Source organism: Anabrus simplex, chromosome 2 (assembly GCF_040414725.1).
Source record: "Anabrus simplex isolate iqAnaSimp1 chromosome 2, ASM4041472v1, whole genome shotgun sequence".
Taxonomy (NCBI): Eukaryota; Metazoa; Arthropoda; class Insecta; order Orthoptera; family Tettigoniidae; genus Anabrus; species Anabrus simplex.
The window spans coordinates 1,153,023,798-1,153,050,746 of record NC_090266.1 but is presented as its reverse complement, the minus strand read 5'-3'; the positions used below and the strand labels follow the sequence as shown (position 1 = coordinate 1,153,050,746).

Genomic DNA, 26,949 nt, shown 5'->3' with positions numbered 1-26,949 from the left:
AAGTTGTTAGCTAAATTCCGGAAATATGCACATTTTTTATTTCTGATTAACTGCTTTGTGTGATTTCTTAAGATGCGGTAAGATTCGAAGTCTGTGTCATCTAAGGTTTGTTTATAATGTCGAAATAACGAGTCACGGTGGGCCATCATTCTCTTGGTTTCAACATCTAGCCATGGAGAAGGGCGAGAAACCTTTATTCGACGTGTGTGTGTGTGTTTCTTTGCCGCATTAATCGTATAAAATGTCACTTCTTTATAGCTTATCACATGACCACTATTATAATAAAATTACCGTATTTTTATTCTGGCTTGGGGACTTGGTATTTGTCCCAACATTTTCCTCTTCATATTCAGACAACATACTACACTACCAGGCACCAAAGAAACACACAACAGTGATTACATCCCTCCATATAGGGTTGCGTCGGGAAGAGCATCCGACCGTAAAACAGGGCCAAATTCACATGTGCGACACAGTTCGCACCCGTGACACCACAGACGTAGGAATAACGGAAGAAGTAGAAGAAGAAGAAGAAGAAGAAGAAGAAGAAGAAGAAGAGGAAGAAGAAGAAGAAAAAGATGATGATGATGATGATGATTACTATTAACTTCCGGAATCCGCACGAATCCACCACTCTTACTTGGATCCAAGGACACTAATTTCCTTTTTAGGTATTCTATACCACTTAAACTCTGGAATTTTGGTCACCTATCAAAATAAATGCCCCCCCCCCCCAAACTGAAATCCTGGCTACGCTACTGGCTCTACCATATTTAATGCCACGTCCGCTTCATCCCCTCTCCTAGCTGATTCCTATCCGACGTCGCCGAAAGACCAATCTATATCGGAGAGACGTAAAACAAACTGTAAAAACAAATGTACATAACAACAAGAACAGCTAAGGCACGAACTGCCCAATAAGGGCCTTGACTGTCTAATCAGAAGTCCTGAAATTACTGCAGTGTGACGTTATCAGTATGACTACTCATTCACTGGTACTGCTTTGCTTTCGAAGCCGGGCCCCCCTACCGGGCGAGTTGGCCGTGCGCGTAGAGGCGCGCGGCTGTGAGCTTGCATCCGGGAGATAGTAGGTTCGAATCCCACTATCGGCAGCCCTGAAAATGGTTTTCCGTGGTTTCCCATTTTCACACCAGGCAAATGCTGGGGCTGTACCTTAGTTAAGGCCACGGCCGCTTCCTTCCAACTCCTAGGCCTTTCCTATCCCATCGTCGCCATAAGACCTATCTGTGTCGGCGCGACGTAAATCCCCTAGCAAAAAAAAAAAAAAAGAAGAAGCCGGGCCCGCGGCCTCTTACGTCAGACAGTTTCTCTGTTGGTCAAACGAGCGCCATTGATCACCGTGAAGCCCTCAGTCCAGAATTAAAATCCGTGAACTGGCCAGAATTCGAACCCGGGTACTCCAAGTAAGTAGCAGGCACGTTAGCCCTGACTGACTGTCTGTCTGTCTGCCCGAAGCCAGCTTCTTTTTGTCCCTTTTCCCAATTTACTGGGGTCGGAACGACCGGATGCCCTTCCTGACGCCACTGCTATGTGACATTGACGCAACCACTCACCAAGACTGGCGCGTTTCGAATTATCTTAACCAACGACAGTTCTGATTTCAGAAATGTGTTGCTACTTTTCTTGCATGATGAAATGGGAGGGTAAATTTTATTGTCCAATTAATTTGCAGTGTGTTTTAAGAAGTGATATCCGTAACAAGAAACGCTGTTCGTCATCTCTCGGCATTTGGATCGATTGTTTAAGGAGAATGTATCGTTACTGACTCCTTGCATTCCCCTGGTCACGTCTGCCACTCCGGTCCTAGAGGTCTCGGGTTCAATTCCTGAATCTGCAAGAGATTTAAAATTTGGTTCTGTTGTTATTGTTGATGGCAAGTAAATGAGAGTCCCAGGGTGAAAAGCTATGCCCTTTTACTCATTAGTTTCCGAGAATACACGATCAGTCGGAAAAATCTCTTACTGCACTAGCGGGACAAATTGATCTGGTTGAAAGGCGGTATTTTGCCTCCCGTCAGAGAAGAAACCTCCTCATCGTTCATCTTCTTTTAAAATTTTGTGTCGCAATATTTGATGGGGTGGAGGGAGAACCTCCCTTCTTAACACACGGTCCATTTCAGGGGTGAATTTTGAGATTTATTGGTGAGAAGAATGTTTCCGAATTTTTAAAAGGCCGAAATAATTTTTGTTTTCTTATTTAAAACAATGTTCCTATTTATATCTCGGCCTGCACACTTTTCCAGCTGTGTGTCCACTTATTTTGACGATTGCCCAGATTATATTATTATTATTAATGTTATTTGCTTTACGTCCCACTAACTACTTTTTTAAGTTCTTCGGCGACGCCGAGGTGCCGGAATTTAGTCCCGCAGGAGTTATTTTACGTGCCAGTAAATCTACCGACACGGGGCTGTCGTATTTGAGCACCTTCAAATACCACCGGACTGAGCCAGGATCGAACCTGCCAAGTTGGGGTTAGAAGGCCAGCGCCTTAACCGTCTGAGCCACTCAGCCCGGCATTATTATTATTATTATTATTATTATTATTATTATTATTATTATTATTATTATTATTATTATTTTATAATTGGCTTTACGTCGCACCGACACAGACCGTCTTACGACGACGATGGGATAGGAAAGGGCTTGGAGTGGGAAAGGAACAGCCGTTGCCTTAATCAAGGTACAACCCCAGCGTGTGCTTGGTGTGAAAATGGGAAACCACGGGAAACCATCTTCAGCGCTGTCGACAGGGGGTTTCGAACCCACTATTTCCGGAATGCAAGCTCACAGCTGCGCGCACCTAACCGCACGGACAACTCGCTCGGTAAATTATTATTATTAGTCTGGACGTGCTGGTGAGACGTAACCACGCGATCTGGCGGGAAATTACCTCCACCATTATTGCCATTGTACCAGGGGTACACCTTCCCCTACTGTTTAAGTTGTGCGCCTTTTCCACTATGGCCATCTCTGACAGTTATTAAGAATTCTTAAGACCTTGTAAAACTTGTTACTCCGATGGTTAGATGGCTTTGGCCTCTATTTCCTGTGACCTCTGGTGTTCACTGCCCCAGTCAAACCACTGAGACATTCAATATGTTGAAGTTGATAAACCTATCTACTTGTTTATTGTATTTTTTTATTGTGCCAAAGTTATCAACTCTACCCTTGGTTCCTCCTCTAATGCCGACTGCCTGTCATATATAAGTAAGGACATTTTCTTACCAATCAGGACTCTGATTATTTAATGGTTTTAATTTGTTTTACGTCGCACCGACACAGATACGTCTTATGGCGACGATGGGACAGGAAAGGGCTAGGAATGGGAAGGAAGTGGCCGTGGCCTTAATTAAGGTACAGCCCCAGCATTTGCCTGGTGTGAAAATGGGAAACCACGGGAAACCATCTTCAGGCTGCCGACAGTGGGGTTCGAATCCACTATCTCCTGGATGCGAGCTCACAGCTGCGCGCCCCTAACCGCACGGCCAAATCGCCCGGTGATTATTTAATGGAGTTTAGCCTAACAGCGCTCCGGATTCTAAAATAGCCTAGACCTTCCCCCTAGGGATCTACTGTATTTTCGCCGAACGCATTCGGACCGTCTTGTCTGATATTGCTCTGGTTATTATGTGCGCGACTTGGCGGAGGTTAGAGAGGGTACCTATCGCGCGCCCCCAGGACAGGCGGGTGGCAGGGGCAGACCCAGAACCAACAGGTATGGCGGAATGGCGTGTGTAGTGCGGAGAAGATTTCAGCGGTTTTCATTTAGAATGTAATAGTTAGGCTTTCCATTTTGCTGTAATGTAGCACCTTCGGACTCAATCCGACAGATACTACGAGACAGAGAAGTCCAGTCATGGACGGTGCTGCCGCGTTGGACTCTTCCAGGAATACACGCCAGGGAACAAATGGATAAGAGATCACCGAGGCTTATCCTGTGCGGAATGGAGAGAGGCCATCAAATGTGCGCCGTTCGCTCCGTGCCGGGAAGGTCCCAGGACAACACCCTCTGTCGGCGTTGCCACCGAGAGCACGAAACTCTTGCCCATGTCCTGGGAGCTTGTCCTCACGGGGAGGTATTGAGAAATTCCCGCCATCATACAATTCGACACATGATCGCGACCTCGCTGAGGGATCACGGTTTCACAGTGCACGAAGAGGTTTCTGGTCTAGCTACCGGTGGGAGTAACAGGCGTATTGATAAGATACCCTTTCAACCAGCTAGCAAGCACGGAATAATCTTAGATTACAAACCATTATTCTCGCCGTTAATGTGCTCACATTTAGCATGGGATTAGCCTCTATTTCTTTGGGCCTTAAGACCGCTTAGCTTCAAGATTATATCCGTAACATTCCTTTCAGGAGCGCTGGTGTCTCCCCTCCTAGCTTTTGATTAGATCCCACAATATGCTTCGAGTCGCACGTTGACCAGGCCGAAGAGGTGGACGCCGAGAAGAAGTTGATTTACCAGCCTACCGTGAACTACTATAAGGACTTATATCACCTAGACAACATTTCCGTCCAAGAACTCATGATCGGAGCTCGAGGCACAATCCCTAAATTTCTTGTACAGGTATGGGATTCTTTCGGTCTCAACCAGACACGACTTCACGACATCGCTATCGCCGCAATACGAGGTTCAGTAACCATACTCCGCAACATTCTACTGTATATAAACATTTGAAGAACCATACATCATGCCACATTCCAAATTCGTTCCAAACTTATTCGTGAGCCTTGTGACGGGTATTTCTATCTGGCATATTAGCAAACTTAGAAGACAAAATACTGTGTAGTTGATATACTTTGTCCTTGTGGCAGCCTCATCATGGGGGAAGTTGTATTGATAGTAATATTCCATACTGGGAAATTAATTTAAGGTAAGGAAGCACGAGTGGATACTCTCGGATTCCTCCCCTTCTATTTGAATCGGTTGACTAATATTTCTTAACTTCTGAAAGTTGAAATTCGTTCTCGCCGTTAATGTGCTCTCCTTTAGTCACCCATTTAGCATGGGATTAGCCTCTATTTCTTTGGGCTTTAAGACCACTTAGCTTCACGATTATCACCGTAATATTCCTTTCAGGAGTGCTGGTGTTTTCCCTCCTAGCTTTTGATTAACGGCCTGTATTTTTGTAACTTCATTTTACTTTCAAATGGCCGAGTAGTGTGGGTAGTATGCCCCTGTATATGCATTGTGTTTTTGCGGGTAACTGCGCCTACAATTAGGTTCCCTTGTGGAACAGTGCTTCAAATATTTGTGGTTAACCTCGTGAATGATAAGCCCACCATGAGGCAAACAGTTTGATAAACACTATGTAATGGTGTCACCTTGGTTAGCAGTGAAAATGAGAGGTAACAAGAGGCCTAGTTATTTTTGAGGGAAGCCTCTACTTAACAAGAGCTCAGAATCTATTATGTTATACTTGTTAGGAGCAATCATGGTCTTTGAAACGTAGGTTAATAAATGGGAGCTTTCTCCCATTAATTTTGTACCAGATTAAGGACTTCTAATTCCGGTGCGTTTTCAAAGCTGACAAGCTCAATTGTTGTTTGTTAAACCCTTCATGTAAATGATATTTTGAGCACCTATGTTCTTCTGGTTCTTGTTGAATTGTTAACTAATTCGATTTGGTTTTTAATAGAGGGAAAGATATAAAATTTCCACAACTTTGTTAGAGCAACTTATACTCTAATTTGCCATTCCCCCCACGCGCTTCCTTACCTCTGCAGTCCACGGTAATCCCGATAGCAGCCATTATTGACAATGGTGCCACTGACATTGTCGCGCGTAAGTGAAGGCACGGGATTTCTAGCAGCAGGAATAATGTATTTACGAGCATTGTTCGTCTTATTATAAAGATGATCAATAGCCCGGTCCACATCATTAGAGCTGTTAATTCTAAAAGGCTTTGCATTTTCATTTATATACGACGAAAACTGTGGTAGTTTAGATTTAAATTCTGGACTGGGAAAGATGGCTCATGTAGCCTAACCCAAGTAAGATTAAAGAGAATAGGTTTGTGGACTGAATTTAAAGCATTTGGATGTATGAGAGGTGGAACGAGTTTCACACAGCCTCCTTCCAGATCCTAGACTAACGCTTCCATCCCTTGTGGATCTGTGGTTAAGTGTCCTGGCAGAGGCAGTTGAATTCTATTCAGCACTCCATGTCATACGATGACGGCATCTAAGAAATCTCCGGAGAGACATTCGGTGTTTACCCGACACAATTAATTACAGTTCAGCAATAGCTCGCCCCGAAAGAGTTCCAGTTTCTCTGCCATTTGACGAAGGAGAACAGTCAAACAGAAGGTTGTAATAGACTCGGACGCAGCCCAGTTGGCGACAAATCAAAATTCCTGCACAATGTATTTTAGACCATACGGTTCTTCTTCATGTTATGCTTATGAATATTCTTTCGTGGTCTTCTCCCCATTTATCTGGAGATTGGTACCAAACAATATACGAACGTGCATGCAACTATGCTCTAGAAGATATCAGAATTATGGCGCAATAAAAATTAAATATTGTACAAAAATTGCTTAAAAAGGGAAAAGTGAATATTAACTCTTTTCCGCCACAGCAAACATTTCGCCGAAAGAAAAATAGAAAAATCTGATTTCATTTTTCCTGGGAAAACATAAACAAAATAACTTATATTTAAATAAATTCACATATATTCCACTTTTCACTGCAGAGAGGATGAAAAGAGTTTGAGAAAAATAAGAGAAAAATATCCATAATTTGTCCTCTGCACAACTAATACCTTCATAATTATGCTGGAGTCACTGACTGCCCAGAATTGCTACCTGGCTACAGCTGGGTTCGAACCACGTAACGGAGAATATTTGCGAGTGGTGTAGGGGGTGTAGACGAGTCTGGCCAGCAACAAACTTGCCACACTCCTAACATTATTTTATCCTTTCTATTTTGACTAGTTACTACACGCGAAACGTGTTACCTTCAAACTTCGCTTAACTACGAATTATAAGAAAGAAAATCCAAAAGAACCAACAATTTGCTTTATGTAGCAGCAATCAGGTGAGATCCAAACGCCCCCCTCAACAGCTCTTGCAGTGTTTCCGCTGTTAGAGTTGGGGCCGCCGGCAGGAGAGATGTGGGCTCCAAGTGAGGTGCAACCGTCGTGGGGGTGATCACCACTACACGGCCTGCGCAACACTCAAGGAGGCGCTAGTATGCGCCAACTGCGCGGGGGGCCACCCGGAACCCCATCGCAGTTGCCCAGTTTACCGGGCCATGGCGCGGGCAAAGAGCAAGGAGGCACGGCGTCATGACCCACCCCCTTCCAGGAGGCCCCCACCCTGGCGGGCTTGGCCTCATTCTCCGGGATCGGAGACTGGGTACGAGGGATCCCAAGGTGGTGGCGCTGTGCGGCGGGCCCTAGTGGTACTAGACGCATGGCTCCGCAACCGGCAAGGCCCGCGCTAGTCACGGCCGTGCCCAGACGGACTGATTGCCTGACAGATGGAATGGTGAGACTTTGATTCGTGCTTGGTGCATGAAACATCTTCTCAACTAACAAAACCACTGGACCTTTCCAGCCCACATCATTGCATGTGCTATCAAAATATGTCAGGTTTTACATGTAGGCTCTTTCTCTTTTCTGCCTATGTGGTTTTACCCTGACCCTTCAATACCACACCTTAACACTATCCTACCAACACAAATTCTTGCCGTGGTAGCCAGTCTAACTCGCAAACCGGCAGATACTCCTTGTATCACTTTCCACTCTTTCCTGCTATCTCTTTTCTTCTTAGAAATTAATAGCATGTCGGAGGCCATGTCGATTGAGTCGATGGTCACGCGGGGGAGCGAGCTCCGCCCCCTTCCCACCACCGAAATAACTGAGCATAGCGAGGACGAGCTTGACTGTGGTAGCGGAAGGACGTACGTACACCTTCAAAAGAGCTTTTGTCGGAGCTGAGCACTTTTCTGTGCTCGCTTTCTCTTTCTCTTTCAGGAGATTTATTCCAGGTGGACTGCCGCGGACATCGACGAGGGCAACCAGATGGAACCGAAGACGACCGAGAAACGTGCAAGGGAGTTTGGGCTCTTGCTCCGAGACCTTTTTAGCCGTGTACCACCAGCGCAGGGGAGCAGCACGGAGCTGCAGACGACGGAACACGAGCCCGAGACCCCGGCACCAGAGCCGGAGCTGGAGCAAGAGGCGCCGGAGATCGAGATGGAGACGGAGCCGTACAGGGACGGGTGCGACCTGCCTAACGGCTTCTTCTACTCCGAGGGATTCACGGACCCGGAGTACGAGACGCTATTCGTGTACTACAGGCCGGGGCGTCCTGTATCTTCTGAACGGGGCCTGGTCCTGGATAGAATGCGGCGCCCTCGCCACGGAGGCAGGATCATCTCGACGGCAATGTCCGTCGAGAGCTCCCTACCAGGAGGCCTCATCATCAGGCATCACGACAGGAGCGGATGAGCGACGCGGAGAAGGAGCTCTCTACTCTGTTCCAGGTCATACGCCTACCAAGGAGGGACGGCGCGCCAGGGATGATCGCCGGCGCCCTCAGGAGGAGGGCCGCGACGGAGACCAGAGAGGCCATCACCCAGACGCCGAGGAGGCTGAGGCATAAGGCGGTTAATACCGACCTAGTCCAAGCCACCCAAGCGGAGACCAACGATGCCATCACCCAGGTGGTGCGCGCCGCCCCGCGGAGACGCGACTGTGCGACCCAGGCCGAGCGGTTTGGCTCCGCCAGGTGGACGCAGACCGAGGCCCCGAGTCCGCCAGCGGTGATGTGGTCTAAGTGGACGCAGACCACGGGCTACCAGGAAGGGCCTACCACCCTGGCGCAATCCAGGAAGGTGCTCAGGACGGCGGACGGCAAAACAGCAGTGGAGAAGGAAGACCCCTAGGCGTTCGAAGGCTGCTACCCAGACCCGGCCTGGAAGAGGAGGACGCCGTCTCCACAGCGGGCTCACCAGCATCCCCTGGGTCACCAGGCCGGGAGGAGGACCACCAAGAAGAAGCCTCTTCCCCTGCCGAGAAGAGACCCCAACCACCGGGAAGAAGACGACACCCCCCGGACGAGGAAGAAGAAGACGACGCCGACCCACCAGGAGAGGGCCGTCTAACCGCAAACCCAGACTGCTCCCAGGACAGCAGCCGGCCGAGGAGCCAATCAGGAGAGGACCTCAGCGGGTAGCGGCAGTCAGGTGAGATTGAAACGTCCCCCTCAACAGCTCTTGCAGTGTTTTCGTTGTCTGAGGTGGGGCGACCGGTAGGAGAGGAGTGGGCTACAAGTGAGATGCAACTGTTGTGGGGGTGATCACCACTACACGGCCTGCGCAATGCTTAAGGAGGCGCCAGTGTGCGCCAACTGCGCGGGGGCCAACCGGCCTCCCATCGCAGTTGCCCAGTTTACCGGGCCATGGCGCGGGCAGAGTGCAAGGAGACCCGACGACATGACCCACCCGCTTCCAGGAGGCCCCCACCCCGGCGGGCTTGGCCTCATTCTCCGGGATCGGGGACTGGGTACGAGGGAGCCCAAGGAGGTGGCGCTGTGCGGCGGGCCCTAGTGGTACTAGACGCATGGCTCTGCAACAGGCAAGGCCCGCGCTAATCACGGCAGTGCCCAGACGGACTGATCCCCTGGAAGATGGAACGGCGAGACTACGGTTCATGGCGGGTGCATGAAACCTCTTCTCAACTAACACAACCACTGGACCTTTCCAGCCCACATCCTTGCATGTGCTATCACAAGATGTCAGGTTTTACATGTATGCTCTTTCTCTTTTCTGCCTATGTGGTTTTCCCCTGACCCTTCAATACCATACCTTAACACCACCTTACCAACACAAACTCTAGCCGTGGTAGCGAGTCTAACTCGGAAACCGGCAGACACTCCTTGTATTACTTCCCACTCCTCCCTGCCATCTCTTTCTTCTTAGAAATAATAGCATGTCGGAGGCCATGTAGATTGAGTCGATGATCACGTGGAGGGAGCGGCCTTCGGGGGGCCCCCCGAAAAAACGGAGTATAGTCAGTTGAAGTATGCATCTCGACCATGTAAGGTGTTGATACCGACGTGTCGTGCTATGCGAAGAAATCCGTCGGTGTAATGAAAGTCGTGCTGTACGGAAAGACTTAGAAAAATTCGGCACACAATAACGCGAGACTTATATATTTCTGCCGTGTCGTGGACTTGTATCATTTTCAAGGCGTGTTTAAGTCGAATACTGTATTACGCGAGACTTATACATTTTCTAACGCGTTGTGGACTTTAAAATTTTCAAAGTGCATTTAGGTTGAACTCTATATAAGACGAGACTTATAAATTTCACCCGAGTTGTGGACTTGTAAAATGTTCAATGTGCATTTAATCCGAACTCTGTCATTCTCAAATACAGTGTTACGGACATTGAAAGGCTGTGTGTGACGATCTGGACTTTGTTATTGTCGGTGCATTTCCAAACTTAATGACATTCCTACGTGTGTTCTCACACTGAACTGTGACTGAGTATAACTTAGTGTGTTGTGATAATTCTGAAACTCAATAATTAGTATAGTCGAATGTGGAAAATTTTCAAAGATTTAACGAGTATTTGAACAGTGCTGTTAGGCAATTGAGTGAACTTCAAGGACATTTTATGACGTTTATAGGAAGTGCGGACTTAAGTTAAGTTAAGTAAATTAACCCTGAAAACTCACTTAAGACTCGCGTTTGTGATTTCTAGAGACTGTTAAAAGCGTCCTGTATGGACTGGACTTATACTCGACATTTCCATGAACTGTGAACTTTACATTTCATTTCAAACTTTATACAACGAGTTCTAAACGTCATGAGCTGTGTTCAGTGTAAATGTCTCGCATTACATGAACTGTGACTTAACAAACACTTGTGGTTTAGGAAGTGGAAATATTTTACTGTAAATGCTTCGGACTGTGACATGTATTCCTAACATTTCAGACTGTGCTAAAAGCCATTACTCTTTTTGAGTATTATGTTGAAGTGAGACAAAGGACTGTGTTACAGAGTGCAAATATGAACTGTGATTTAAGACTCACGTAATTCTAAGTGCAATAATATTCATTTCTGACTTGCAAATATCCAGTTAATAGACAGCGCTACGTTTTTTGTTACACTCATACTTCAGTGTTAATTGAACTTTCTCGCGTGTCATGTATATCATACGACACCGGAAATCTTGACTAAGTGTGAAGCCTCATATTAACTCGAACATGTAATTCAACGTGGGACATATTACGTCGTTGGAGGTGATCCGTGGTACATCGAGGGATATGGAACGTGGTACGACGTTGGTGGTGCTTGGTTCGACTTCGTGCTGATAACATCGTTGGAGTTCTAGTCGCCGACCTGTGGAGCCGCAATTCATCAGTTCCAATGTGCAGAACTCAGGTGATACAGTGCACTTAGCAATTTTACTCTGGTAAAGCAAGTGAATAACTTAAAACTATTGCACTAGACAACCATTGACTCATTGAAGAGGCACTTTTTAAATCGTAATTTTTTAGTGCTACGTTTACTGATTTTAAGTGCCAAATTAAGGAAAGTTTATTTCGTGTGAATTTAAATTCAACAAGTTAAACAAACTGTAGGAATCAATTTAGACAGACTGTAGTTGTCTATTTATGAAAACAAGTGTTTATGAAATCACATTCAGTTTAATAATCAATTTAGAAAGACTATAGTGTTTTATGAAACCAGTGTTTATTTTCTGAAGTCATATTCAATTTATGAATTTCCATTTTGAAAGACTATAGGATTTCATATGTGTGATTTATGAAAAACAGTGTTTATTTTTGAACTTATGAAACCATATTGAATTTATGACATTCAATAATGAATTTAGAGAGACTGTAGAATTTCATATGAGTGATTCATGAAACAAGTGTTTATTTTTGAGCTACCTTCAAGTTATGAATATCAATTCAATTATTTTTTTAAATAGACTTTAGGTATCAATCTAGACAGACTGTAGGATTCTTATGAGTGTGATTATTGAGAACAAGTGTTGATTAACGACTCATGAAAACACATTCGACGTATGAAATTTATGGAAGGATAAATTTATGTTCAACTATATTTACATTAGAGAGTTTCTGGATTTCTATTTTGCGTTGATCATATCAATGAAAGAATGTATTTTCAAGATAAATTCAAGAGCTTAATGCGAGATAAGAAAAGGGTTATTTATCATCTAGATTTTGAATAAATTCATCAGGAAAAATAACATCTATTATTTCGCCCTGCGAAATTCCTTCTTTGTACCGGCTCCTAAGTACCGCAAACTACCTGAGACCTTTCTCATGCTCAAGAGCCCAACAACTTTTCCTGGTACAGTAGGTATGTATATTCTGGCCTAACCATAATCTATACATTATCCCTTCATCAACACACAATACATATACGATACCAACACATTCAATAAATATTTGAAACTGTTGGAAGACTCCCTATATACGTTCAACAATCTTAGAACAAAAAAGAAAGCGGTGGGAACAACAGCGATGACTGCACTACTATCTGTGGTGAGACTAATCACCAATAGTTACAAAGCATATATTTAGATAATATTGCCCTTCACTGTTTCTGTGTATCAACACAAATTCTCGGCTCTCACCATCAACACATGGTATATCACTGTCATACTGTACCTCTTTTTTCACCGACACCATCACTTGGTTTTAGAGACACTTTCGCTTGCACAAACACATGCTGTTGATCTATGCGTTACCGGGCGAGTTGGCCGTGCGTTTAGGGGCGCGCAGCTGTGAGCTTGCGTCCGGGAGATAGTGGGTTCGAATCCCACTATCGGCAGCCCTGAAGATGGTTTTCCGTGGCTTCTCATTTTCACACGATGCAAATGCTGGGGCTGTGCCTTAATTAAGGCCACGGCCGCTTCCTTCACACTCCTAGTCCTTTCCTATCACATCGTCCCCATAGGACCTGTCTCTGTCGGTGCGACGTAAAACCACTAGCAAAAGATCTATGCGTTGAAACCGGGCCTCAGATGACCAAAAGTTGTCATAAAATAGAGAAGAAGACCAAGATCAGTACTGTGTCACAAGAGTTGTATAAGCATTAACAAGCAAACAACAACACTACTCCATTCGTCCATAATTAAACGCACACTCGTTAATGTTCACAGTCACGTTCAAGAGTGATCGTAATGTTTGCTAATGCTCGCTGGACCGCGTTCTGCAAAAATATCTGTAGACTTCCTTTTCTCCACTCCGTTTCAAAAATCAAGCTTGTGCGGTCCTGTCTGTCCAATCAAGAGAGAGAGATATCCACTCTATGGCAACACTTGGCCACATCCTTACCACGTCCGCCGATGTGTGGACTCTGCGTGTGACTCACTAACGTTTCCCTTGGATATTTTTCCAAACCCGGAAATAGCTGTGTCTTTCGCAACTGCCTGTACAAAACAAATTACTAATATCTGACATGGAGACCTTCCAGCTTCAAATATTCTTACCTAAATACACCAATAAATTAATAATAGTAATAATAACAACGGTAAGAATGATAATAATAACGGCAATAATAGTGATAATAATTCCAGCGTGGGTATGTGATATGTTCCATCACAATGTTGATGCATGAGAATGTGTGCACGTCGACCCGCCGAAGTTATAGAAGTGTCGGGAGGCGAACGGTGCCTCACCGAGGTCCCGAATAAAATGATAACCCTGTATTACCTTATATAAGTCTAGAGGTCGGATCAGACTTGTATTGTACGAGGGGCCAAATGCGCCCCTTGATTCACGTTAGACAATAACATATCGGCGACACAATTTGGCCAGCCTTTATGCCAGAAGGAAGTACCTTTAACGTGTATAATTACCTTTGTTGTCAGCTAAAGTAACCACTGCTTGCAGCTGAACATTCCGCCTTATTCAAAAGTGTAGCAATATTTGTCAGATATGTTCCGGTCCGGCTCCTCGGCTGAATGGTAAGCGTAGCGGCCTTCGGTTCAAAGGACGTCAGGTTCGATTTCCAGGCGAGCTTGTTCTTTATGCCAAACAATATTTTGGTGTCGGGAGTGGTGGGAAAACGTCGGTTGTAGAACACGTGGGAACAAAGCTTTGGGCCGTAAAAGTGGTAGCACGAAGGAAATGAGTATAAAACAATGTAACCAAATGGCAGCGGACTGCAAAAGTAGCTTTTACTTATCCTATCAGTCTTCGGAAATTGTGAAGTTAAATCTAGTCACCTTATGCTAAGTAGATGGCAAAACCTCCTTTTTAAGCGACATGAAACTAGTCTCAGATACGCCTCCGAACGAAGAGAACTGGTAAACATTTCTGAACCTTAGTAGTACAAGGCTGTAGATGGGGAAAATCCTCGTAGGAGACCGCCAATTATTGCTAAGGGTCTGCAAAGACGGATAACTTGGTGGACTAATAGTAGATGTAAATTGTCTAATAACCAGATTTTGTGATGTAATGGACCTTCGAGAACTCAAAGTGACTAAGTCATTCTCTCATGATAGAATCTACTCACTTACAGAGAAGATCCCTTGAAGAGCTCTCAGCGCCATGAAGAGGCATTGGTGGATGTTGGCGGCTGGCGGAGACAATATGGAGAATACACCGGACAGGAACACTGCTGGACCCAGCACCACACGACCTCCGAACTTGTCAGTGGCCCATCCTCCAACAAACTGGGTGGCTACGTGGCCGTAGAAGAAGGAAGCCAGCATTTCTCCTTGGACTTGTTCATCCCAGTCGTATGGTCCATCCTGTAACAGATAACAAACGCAGTGAGTGTCCTCTCGAGCTGTTATGATCCTACCTATAACAGGCATATGTTCCACCTTCTTCAGCATTGTTTTTGCTCGGCCGGATGGCCTTCACCTACCAGGTGGTTCTCGAACGCCGTACTTTCTACTTACAAATGTCCCGCATGCACAAATGATGTATGGGATGTCTAACAACTGATTTTCACAGGCGCACTACTGCCTGCGGGTATGTTACGTCAGAATATGAAGAGATAAGAACAAGCCTGTCGCTCGCGGCATGTTACTCAGCGTTACATGTCTAATGCACTCCTTGCAATAGTAAACATCGTTTTCCACCGCATATTTCTCGGCTGGTGTATGGTACAGCCGCACTATATTTGCTGTCAGCGTATCGGCAATGGATAGTGTGTTCAGCAGCGACAAATACACAGACATTATTTTAATCTGGACAACCTGGTCGGAATGCAGCCGAAGCTCCAAACAGACGTAGGCCAATGCCCCCTACACACATATTTCACCGAACAGTATTAGTTTTTGTTTCGTACAAGCAACTCTATTATCGAGTGGAATTTCTACACGTTTATAAATTAATAAGTTATTAAGCTTCCTTTTCTGCATCTTTGGCATATTTACGAACAGTAGGGGTGATTAGGGGATGGGGCGAGGAGGGACAGTGGCACCCTCCCCCCCCCCAAACACGCACACTTTTTGGAGAAAACATTACATTTTTTCCACTTTAGCCAGCTGGAACTAGAAATTATTAAAAAAAAGCTATTTGTACAACCCTTGTTGTCTTATCTGCTAATTATTTCCTTTATTTTATTTCATTATTAACATAATTATTGGCGGAATTACGCACAAAATGCCGTTCGTCGCGGCTAAACGATTTGTATAGCACTACGGCAGGTAGTGGAGGCTTTGCATGTACTGTGAGGAAGGGTAGTAGGGGTACATATTTTTTTTGACAAGGTCGTGGACACTGAGTTATAATTCACCCGCTAATAATAATGTTATTTGCTTTACGTCCCACTAACTACTTTTTAAGGTCTTCGGAGACGCTGAGGTGCCGGAATTTAGTCCCGCAGGAGTTCTTTAACGTGCCAGTAAATCTACCGACACGGGGCTGTCGTATTTGAGCACCTTCAAATACCACCGGACTGAGCCAGGATCGAACCTGCCACGTTGGGGTTAGAAGGCCAGCGCCTTAACCATCTGAGCCACTCAGCCCGGCAATTCACCCGCTTGCTGCGCGCATCCGTCTGTCTGGCAGTCTCGTTTAGTGTCTGTTAGTTTCTTAGTGTGTATTCAAATACTAAATGATTTTAATTTCATAATCATTCCGTACTTCCATTTAATTGCACGCGGCGAGCAGGCCATGAGGTTAGGGGCGCGCAGCTGTGAGCTTGCACGCGGGAGATAGTGGTTTCGAATCCTACTGTCGGCAGGTCTGAAGATGGTTTCCCGTGGTTTCCCATTTTCACACCAGGCAAGTGCTAGGGCGGTACCTTAATTAAGGTCACGGCCTTAACTTATTAATTTATGCACGTTTAGAAATTCCACTCGATAATAGAGTTGCTTGTATGAAACAAAAACTAATACTGTTCGGTGAAATATGCGTGTAGGGGGCATTGGCCTACGTCTGTTTGGAGCTTCGGCTGCATTCCGACCAGGTTGTCCAGATTAAAATAATGTCTGTGTATTTGTCGCTGCTGAACACACTATCCATTGCCGATATGCTGACAGCAAATATAGTGCGGCTGTACCATACACCAGCCGAGAAATATGCGGTGGAAAACGATGTTTACTATTGCAAGGAGTGCATTAGACCTGTAACGCTGAGTAACAGGCTTGTTCTTATCTCTTCATATTCTGACGTAACCTACCCGCTGGCAGTAGTGCGCCTGTGGAAATCAGTTGGTAGACATGCCATTCATCATTTGTGCATGCGGGACATTTGTAAGTAGAAAGTACGGCGTTCCTGAGCCACCTGGTATATCTGCTACTCAGCTGACCTCAGTTAGCATATCGGTTGACGCCTCGTTGGCTGACTACTTCCCCACGACCATCCCCGAAGATGATATCTTCGACGACCTTCGCGCCGCTGACCTGCCGGTCCATAATGTCTATAGAATGACTGATGGCCTCACCTCTACATCCTCTTCACAGATTTTGGTACATCTCAGCGACGAGGACGCCATTCGTCGTCTCTACAATTCGGGCGTAACGATTCACTGCCACCACTACGCCGTGGTGCCAACCCCTCCGTACATTCAAGCCCAGCTTTCTGCCAATCCAGCCCTTGTCCCAGATGTCCATGATCCTCCATTCCCGACGATGTTTCTGACCTCAACACCCACCTACCCAACAACCACCACCATTACTACCACCACGCCATCCGCTCTTACCCCTTCTTCACTTCCTGTCACCACGGTTATCACTTGTCATCCTTCCCCTTTTATGTCGTCCTCTCTCCTAATGTCTACGCCCCCTGCCATTCAGCAGTTCCCTGCTAGCCCGCCGGCTTCGACTGTCAACGTATCGCCGTCGCCATCTCCGCCAGCTTACACTGCCCAGATGTCATCATCGACTCAGCCGCCTTCACCGTCCCCTACTGCTGTGTATAGCTGTGTGCTTCGTGGAATCACTCCTGACCTCCGACAGGGACGTTCTCCAAGAACTTCGCTCAGCGGTCGTTCCCGTCTGTCGTGCCAGTCGGATACGGAACGCATACGGCCCAACTTCTATGGTGCGGCTCCACCTGACTAGTCCTGATGCAGTTCAAGAGCTTATCAACACCGGTGCCCGTGTCCACGGCCATTCTTATCGTGTGGAGCCCTCTCATTCCCTACCTTCACCTGGTCGCCAACCCTCCGATCGTTCATCTCGTCGCCCCCGGCCAGCTCATTCTCCAGGTTTTCCACCTCCACCAGTCGGTCCACCACCTCCTCTAACCGGTTTCATCCCTTCTACCCTTCCTACAAATGAACTCCTTCGTCTTTTCATCGCTTCTCTTAACCATGTAAGTGCTTCCCTTCATCTCCTTACCTTGCACCTCCACCGCGGTACTTCCTTCTGAATTTCAACTCTCCCTTTGCATGTTCCCTCTTCCTTCACTTCTCTATTGCCCCACATCCATCTTTATAATACTTGTAATCACATCATTGTATTTATCATACTCAAATAAAGCAACTTAGCATTACACACCTCTTAGCCAAGACGCCCCTTAATCTCTACCTACTCTACTTTTCACACCACCAATTCCCATCTCCTTCTTCTCCACACTTCTCCACAACCCCGTCACCTCTCCTGGCCAGAGAGAGGGCGTTACCCTCTAGGTGGCCCGCCCCACACCTTCCGGATGGGGAATGAAAACTTCTTCGACGACGACGGTATATGCTCATTGAATTCATCGTCTTGCAAGGTATAATAATGAAGACCAACGGCTAAATGCCGACAAGGAAAGAAAATATACAACATGTTAAGATCATCCAAAAAGTTGCATATACTCAAAGTTAATGTGAATTTTTTCATAATATTTCATAAGATTTTGGTAAATTTTTCATATCATGAAAATCATCACATTTAGTAAGTCATGTTTCATTTTTTCATATTTTTGTTAAAAAATAGAAATGTATTTTTTTCATTTTTACACGATTTCTTCTCCTTCAGTTAATATTTTCATTAGCAATGAACGAACTTTCCAGATATTGTATTTCATGAAAAATCCAATCCATCATATCTCCATAAGTTTGAAAGTAGAACACAGAAATAGGGCCTACTAACATTAGCCTAAGGGACCAAATGTAGCACGATACAAATATACTCCCATTACATTATGTGATGTAGAGTGATCCTTTTCATCGTACAAAACGATACTGACAGAAGATGCAATCTTTTGACAGAAAATATCGAAAAGCTATATGCAGCGCATTGTAACGAGTGGTCTGACTGATGTAACCGGTGATTTATTGTGTTCTGTCAGTGTAAGTGTCCAGCTCCATGGCTAAATGCTTAGCGTGCTGGCCTTTGGTCCAGAGGGTCTCGGGTTCGATTTCCGGCCAGGTCGGGTGCTGTGTGTGTCTCGTCTTCATCATTAACATTCACCATATGTTGGGCTCCTAATCACAGACGTCAATTCAAAAGACCTGCTCCAGGCCTCTTCCGAGTGTAAGGGTTTCATAATACTGAAATTGTGATTTATTTAATTTAATTTAGGATTTTATTATTATTATAGACAACACGCAATTACAGACACAATTATAGACAAGGGCTTATTTTGTAAATAATAATGTAAACCTTCTTCGAACCGTTTAGTAACAAATATATTTTACCATTAAAATTTGTATTTTACAATTTGATTACTTTCATATTTTGTTAACATTTTCTTTATACAGTGCCTGCCTCTAATCATGGGTAGGGTTCCTTCGTTGTGCTGAACGCTTCTTCTGGCAACTATCACAACTGCGTTTGTTTTCATCCAACAAACACTCCTACGCCATCGTCTGTCACGGTGGCCACTTAAAAACGCGGTCAGCCAGTGTTTCACGAGGTTTCATCTCTGTCGCTAAGTACAGTGTAAGTGCTCTTGCGTCTCGCATCCCTCCTGAAGCTGCACCAGCCACTCGCCGTATTGCTACATATCTAACCTCAAGTAAGGAAGAACAACTCAGAATGGAATCGACACCCACTACAACTAACGCTCCTTCGGATACAGAATACACACCCCTCCCTCCAGTCCAGCACTCAATCACTTCCATTCGCTCCATACAACCTCGTCCTTAAGGCTCTCGTGCCTGTCTTCTAGTTACTCGAAAGATTCTCGCCGCCCTGCTCAACTCCAACATGAAGAAAGAAGAGATATCAGATATTCGACCAACAGGGAATGGTACCTTAATCAAAGTGAACAGTGAAGGAACAGTTCAGAAACTCTCAAATACAATTGGCGCGGTGCAACTAGGTTCTTCTGCACCCTTCCAATCTCTCAAACAGCCCACATTCAAGACTCCATCTCCACCCTCTCCCCATCGTCTACTCAGCTGTGTGGTCTGAGGGGTTGACCCTGTCCTAACGGAAGACGTCATCGTACAAGAATTAAAAGCCGACAGAATCCCCGACCAAAAGGCATTCCGAATGAAGAATTCCTCCGGACCGACATTCATATTCCAGTTACTACTCCCGACCACCGAGGATGTCAATCGCCTGCTGTCAGAAGGGGTCTACATATATGGGCAACACTATCGTGTGGAGCCATCTCAACACGTACGATGTGAGCGCTGCTTGCCATACAACAGCCATAGCACCAATCAATGCCACGTTTGCGGCCAGGCTCACGCTGCCTACTCAAGAAAATGCAAAACTCGTCCTACACCACCGAGAGATCGACCAGGCCTAATCGCTCCGCTGAGGACAATCGACACCCCCACGCCCGCAAGAGAATCTCTTTACCCACCGCCAACCGTTGATGATATAATCAGTTTTACCACCCTTTCGCTCATGAACATTTTCCCCTATCATCGTCCAACTGCTGTAAGTCAACTCCAAGCCGCAGTCAACCAGGCATTACATTTACACTTCCATACACTTCACTCTGGTCTGCATACCCACTGTTTATTCCATCGTCCATAAAACCCTGGTTTAATCCATTTTCTATAAGTTGTTTTTGAAACGGAAGGATCATCACCATAGTATTACAACGCATTAAATAACATACTGCTCATCAAGAAGAGTTATCCCTCCTCTCATTCCTCATCTCATCATTCATCCACTCAAACATATTCCTATCACCCCTTTCCTGACGTCACACATTCATTCTCTTAAGGACTCTCAACCAGTCATTCATGAATTCACTCATACATTCATACCATAACTCATAAGCAGGCATTTTAAAAAAGCAATCTTCCACTCAAGCCCAGCCTAGAGGCCGACAACAATCCTACCACCTTCATTACTATACACCGCCCCAAACCACCTAATTCAACCCTTCGATTTTCCCTCTAACAGCCCGAATTTCTTGGCCAGAGAGAGGGTGTAACCTTCTGAGTGGCCCGCCTTCCCCCTCAGGGGAGGAACGAAAACTATTTATGATGATGATGTGTAAAATCCAAATCGTGAATAATTTAGTGAATGATAAATTCATGTAAATTGTATGTATTTTTCACTCATAAAAAAGGTAGCAATTGATTTGTGATCGAAATTTTGCAACACTTTTCAATAAATGACACCATTCTTTGCTTTAAATTTGGAAATTAACTATACACACTTAAAATATTTCGTGCAGCCGGGAATCGGACCCGGGGCTCTCAGCACCGAAGGTGACCATTCTGTCAGGGAGCCGGACACATTCGGACCTTCGTCTGCAGCTGAGCGTGACCAATTTCCAGTCAAGGCAACCCGAATTGTCGGCTCCGTTGATGGACAAATTCTCCTCGCTTATTTACCTACACAGTATTGATCAATAATAGCTGAAAACACATTATTATTTTATATCATTATGCTCACTAACCTGTGTTATTGGAAGGTCGTACATAAAAAGGATTAATTTCACGTTAACATTTCAATGTCGGCCACTGTAGTGTAGTTTTTTTTGCAATAACTTGTGATTTGTAATTTCCTTGCAATCATTTAAGAAAAGGCTTGGGAAACAACAGACCGGGATTACTTGATTCAAGAACTGGGAAAAGTCCAAAGAAAAGCAGCTCGATTTGTTCTGGATGATTTCCGACAAAAGGGTAGCGATACAAAAAGGTTATAAGGTTTGGATTGGGACGACTTGGGAGAAAGGAGACGAGCTGCTCGACTAAGTGGTATGTTCCGAGCTATCAGCGGAGGGATGGCATGGAATGACATTAGTAGACGATAAAGATTGAGTGGTGTCTTTAAAAGTAGGACAGATCACAATATGAAGATAAAGTTGTAATTCAAGAGGACACATTGTGGCAAATATTCGTTTATACTGGAAGGGAAGTTACGGACTGGAATAACTTACCAAGGGAGATGTTCAATAAATTTCCTATTTCCTTTCAATCATTTAAGAAACGACTAGAAAAACAACAGATAGGGAATCTTCCACCTAGGCGACTGCCCTAAATGCAGATAAGTATTGATTGATTGATTGATTGATTGATCGATTGATTGATTGATTGATTGATTGATTGATTGATTGATTGATTGATTGATTGATTGATTGATTGATTGATTGATTGATTGATTGATTGATTGATTGATTGATTGATTGATTGATTGATTGATTAACTGCCACCCTTTCCAACCCCCACTCCCGGTGACCGGGTTCGATTTCCGGCTCTGCCACAAAAGCTGAAAAGTGTTACGAGGGTTGGAACCTAGAACGGGGTCCACTAAGCCTCGGGAGGTCAATTGAGTAGAGGAGGGTTCGATTCCCACTTCAGTCATCCTCAAAGTGGTTTTCCGTGGCTTCCAACTTCTCCTCCGACATGGTACCTAACTTCAGGCCAAGGCCGCTTCCTTCCCTCTACCTTGCTTGTCACTTCCGATCTTCCCATTCCCCCACAATGCCCCTGTTCAGCATAGCATGTGAGGCAGCCTAGGCGAGGCACTCGTCCTCACTCGCAGTTGTATATCCCCCGACCCAATGTCTCACGCTCTTGAGGCAGTAGAGGTGGGACCCTAGCTGAGTCCGAAGGAAAAGCCAACCCTGGAGGGTAAACAGATTACTGTAAAAAAGAACCTTTAAATTCTCTTACTGTACAGTAAAATGTATTTCACTAACACATTTTTTTAGTTTTATTTTAACGTCGCACCGACACAGACAGGTCTTATGGTGATGGTGAGATAGGACTAGGAAGGGAGCGACCGAACAGCCCCACTGCTAGTTGGTAGTTACCTGGTTCTTGTCTGAGGACTCATATGGTGTGTAGTCGGGACAGACGTCTTCCAGCAGAGTGTCGGTGTTGTTGGGGTGGTGAACGGTCTTTACCATGGCCACGATCGCTACAGAAAGCATCCCTCTGACCACACAGCTGAGCATGCCTCCCGTAAGAAGAAGAGTAGCCACAGCATAGCGTGTTCTTCCTGAAACATATAATGTACTCCATTATGCACCTACCAGAGTGAGAGAAAAACATTGGTATTTACACATGTAGATGGTGTGATGGTGCTTTATTAAGCCCCTTGGTGTCTTTCCCATCTTAAACTTACACTATTAAGTACCTCGTAGACTCTTAAGTACCCCTTAGAGTTTCAGAAATTCAAATAAACTGTCATGAAGCTACGGTAAAACAAAGCAAACGCATCTAGTAGACTTGCAGTTTTACGTGACTGGTTGATGTTGTGATCATAGCCATGGATCCTCCAGTTTTACGTGGACTCCTACCCACAGGTACATGGATTTTTGAAATAAAAAATCCCACGTGCTTTGGTTGAGGATCGAACAGCAGCCGCGATGGTGAGAAGTCGATGGCAATGTCATTTGGGTATCACATCCCGTGTGGAGAACCAGACTTTATTTCTATACTAGAGGGTATTTAGGGGTTGTGGTGAGGATGTAAAGGAGAGGGCATATAACTCTCTGGTAAGACGCCAACTAAAGTATGGTTCCAGTGCACCGTATGGGACCCTCACCAGGATTGCTTGATTCAAGAACTGGAAAACATCCAAAGAAAAGCAGCTCGATTTGTTCTGGGTGTTTTCCGACAAAGGAGTAGAGTTGCAAAAATGTTGCAGAGTTTGGGATGGAAGACTTGGGAGAAAGGTGACGAGCTGCTCGACTAAGTGGTATGTTCCGAGCTGTCCGTGGAGAGATGGAGTGGAATGACAAAATGACATTAGTAGACGAATAAGTCTAAGTGGTGTTTTTAAAAAGTAGGAAAGATGAAGATAAAGTTGTAATTCAAGAGAACAAATTGGAACAAGTATTCGTTTAAAGGTAGGGGACTTGGGGACTGGAAAAATTTACCAAGGGACATGTTCAATAAATTTCCAAATTCTTTGCAATCATTTAAGAAAACGTTAGGAAAACAACCGACAGGAAATATGCCACCTGGGCGACTGCCTTAAATGCACATCAATGCTGATTGATTGATTGATTGATTGATTGATTGATTGATTGATTGATTGATTGATTGATTGCTTGATTGATTGATTGATTGATTGATTGATTGATTGATTGATTGATTGATTGATTGATTGATTGATTGATTGATTGCTGTAGTACAATCATATAGCATGTGCAAAGTTTCCGCCAATATTCAGGCATGCTGTTTTATTCGGGACGCAACAGTAATCCCATCTATTGGTGATGAGTGGCAGCAGAAGAGATAAATCACATCACAACAATGGTCAATGTAATGCCATTGTTGATCACTTTTATGAACTTTCGATATTGTAGGCATTCGCATTTAATTTCCTTCCGACTCTGATAGAAGGGCATCTAATATAAAAGGGAGTCGTTAGTTCTTTCATGACCCCCTCTTGTCTTGGACCGATGAACACGCGGTTTTACACCTTAAGACAATCCCGACAAAAACCATCGCAAATTAACACGATTGAACAGTTTCATGTTATCAATGCTCGGCGTTGATATGGACTAAGTAACAGTTCATTAATTCTAATATCATAGTCGGTACGGTCAAATTGTATGATCGGAAATCGTGTTCTCTATAACTTCTGCCATCAGATAGGCAGACACATGACAAAACCATAAATAATAATAATAAAATGGGAATGAGGCAGGATAAACACTGTCGCCTGGCCCAAGACCAACCCTTATTGGTGGTCTGTAGGCCATGGCAGAAGGCAGTATAATAATAAAAATCTAAAACAATAACACATTGCTGTATAGAGTACAATAGTGTCAGCAGACGGCATCTGTAATTTAAACAAACTGCATATCACTTCCGGCCTGGTTCGCAACTTAGCGCAATCCTTTCTGAACACTGACCTCTCTGTTGTTCTACTTAAGTTGCAAACCCAGCTTTCATGCTACATCCACTGACGTGCCGGTGTGCAATTATTCTCCTCACGTTTCATTACTATTGTCCACTGCTAAACTCTATTATCTCGCTACCCTTATTTCCTTCTAAAATTTCAGGCAACTCTCGACATTAAATGAAACCATCTCACTTGCCATTCCACACATTACCAACCACACATCACTATCTCCCTCTTCATCCGCCAGCCTTAACTCATCACAAGTTTTTACATCCACTCTATTACCTTATACCATCCATCTCCACACATTAACTTAATCACGAAACGTCGTGATTATTTACTAAGTCACCACACATGCCATCGCAACTTTGAATCACACCTCCCTGCAACCACTTGTATTCACCAGCCAAAATATCTCAACTATAGCCACACAAGCCTCTCACCATATTAAACGGAGTTCGATAGCTGCAGTCGCTTAAGTGCGGCCAGAATCCAGTATTCGGGAGATAGTAGGTTCGAACCCCACTATCGGCAGCCCTGAAGATGGTTTTCCGTGTTTTCCCATTTTCACACCAGGCGAATGTTGGGCCTGTACCTTAATTAAGGCCACGGCCGCTTCCTTCCCACTCCTAGCCCTTTCCTGTCCCATCGTCGCCATAAGACCTATCTGTGTCGGTGCGACGTAATGCAACTAGCAAAAAAATCACCATATTAAATTATAAACAAACAAACAAACCCCATGGCACTACAGCCCTTGAAGAGCTTGGCCTACCAAGCGACCGCTGCTCATCCCGAAGGCCTGCAGATTGCGAGGTGTCGTGCGGTCAGCACGACGAATCCTCTCGGCCGTTAATCATGGCTTTCTAGACCGGGGCCGCTATCTCACCGTCAGATAGCTCCTCAGTTCTCATCACGTAGGCTGAGTGGACCTCGAACCAGCCCTCAGGTCCAGGTAAAAATCCGTGACCTGGTCGGGAATCGAACCCGGGGCCTCCGGGTAAGAGGCAGGCACGCTACCCCTACACCACGGGGCCGGCATATATTAAATTATGCCACTACATTTTACCATCTCACTATATTAAATTATGCCCTCATATTTCACAATTAGCTTTTACCCTTATCACCTACCCAGTTTTTACAATCACTCTCTTTCTTACTTACTTACTAACCAAATAGCCGCCTCATCTTAATTACAGCCTTCCAATACCATCTAATGATAGTAATTAATATACACACTTCACCGCCTACTAATTTAACTACTTAATCGCTCTTATCTCAGTTACAAATAACACACACCCTCCACTATTCTCATGTGCTTAAACAATTTACTTACTGCTGCTGCTTGTTTTCTTTTTACTTCTTGTCACTACGCCTACGTCCAATTTACTCGTCTAACCCCACATCTCTTTTAGGCTCGAGCTTCTCCCTTTCGCCAAGGCACCTCTTGTTTCTGCTTTCTCCCTCCAAGCCGTATTTTCACTTCGTTTATGTGCACTTGTCACATCTTGTGCTCCCCCCCCCCCCCCCATTCACTCCCTGTATCTTCCTTTCTTCTCTCACACTGGCCTCCGTCCTCAGCTCCTTAACTATTGCCCTGGTCTCCCTCCTCATCGCAATTGCTGCTTCCCTGGCTCCTTTTATGATCGATTCGAAGGTAGTATGCGCGTCCTCCTTTGCCCTGCTAATTTCTTCTTGCTGCAAGCTCTGTTCCAGTGCCCAACTTTCCTTGGTTTTTCTTTTTCCCCATGCCCGTCTTCACCAACTTTACTGTCTCTAACTTGCCTTTCTTCCACTCTCTTCCCCATTACCACTTCGTTCTTCATATTCTCTTCCATTTCCCGTAATTTCCTCACTGTCCAAAATCTGGTCCATAGCCCTGACCAAATGTTTCTTCAGAGTGTTTATATTCTTAATCCCTTCTCTTCCCATATCTCTTTTAATCCAAATGTTTGTACTCCGTATATTATCCGCGCCTCTTATCACTATTTTCGCCATCATGATGGAAAGCAACTTCACTTTTATCGGCCTATTACCCCGTGCTTTACCTATCCTTTCCACATTGTCAATATCAACTTCACTAAAGATAATTTTCATAATTTTTTGGATGACTTCCAGAACATTGTAGATTGTCAGCACTTTGTCCTCTCCTTTTTCTTCCGGCACTCCATATTGAACCCATGACCTTTGTGCCCTAAGAACATTATGCATAAATTAACAATTAAATTAAAAGTTGAATTCTTGGTAGCATGGATTTGACACGTGACGAGGG

The 26,949-nt window shown here is 44.9% G+C and overlaps 1 protein-coding gene across 2 annotated transcripts in view; it reads right to left on the bottom strand.

The window, feature by feature from the left end:
• The window catches only part of LOC136863816 (sialin), a 420,132-nt gene that overhangs the window by 326,622 nt on the left and 66,561 nt on the right, over positions 1 to 26,949 (bottom strand). Inside the window, exons 2-3 of one of the 2 annotated variants that reach the window (XM_068225912.1) lie at positions 22,636 to 22,823; positions 14,537 to 14,774 (exon numbers count right to left, since the gene is read on the bottom strand). In XM_068225912.1, the coding sequence (XP_068082013.1) occupies positions 14,537 to 14,774; positions 22,636 to 22,823 (426 nt within the window). The remainder of the gene's footprint in view (positions 1 to 14,536; positions 14,775 to 22,635; positions 22,824 to 26,949) is intronic. The other variant, XM_068225911.1, reaches the window with a different exon arrangement.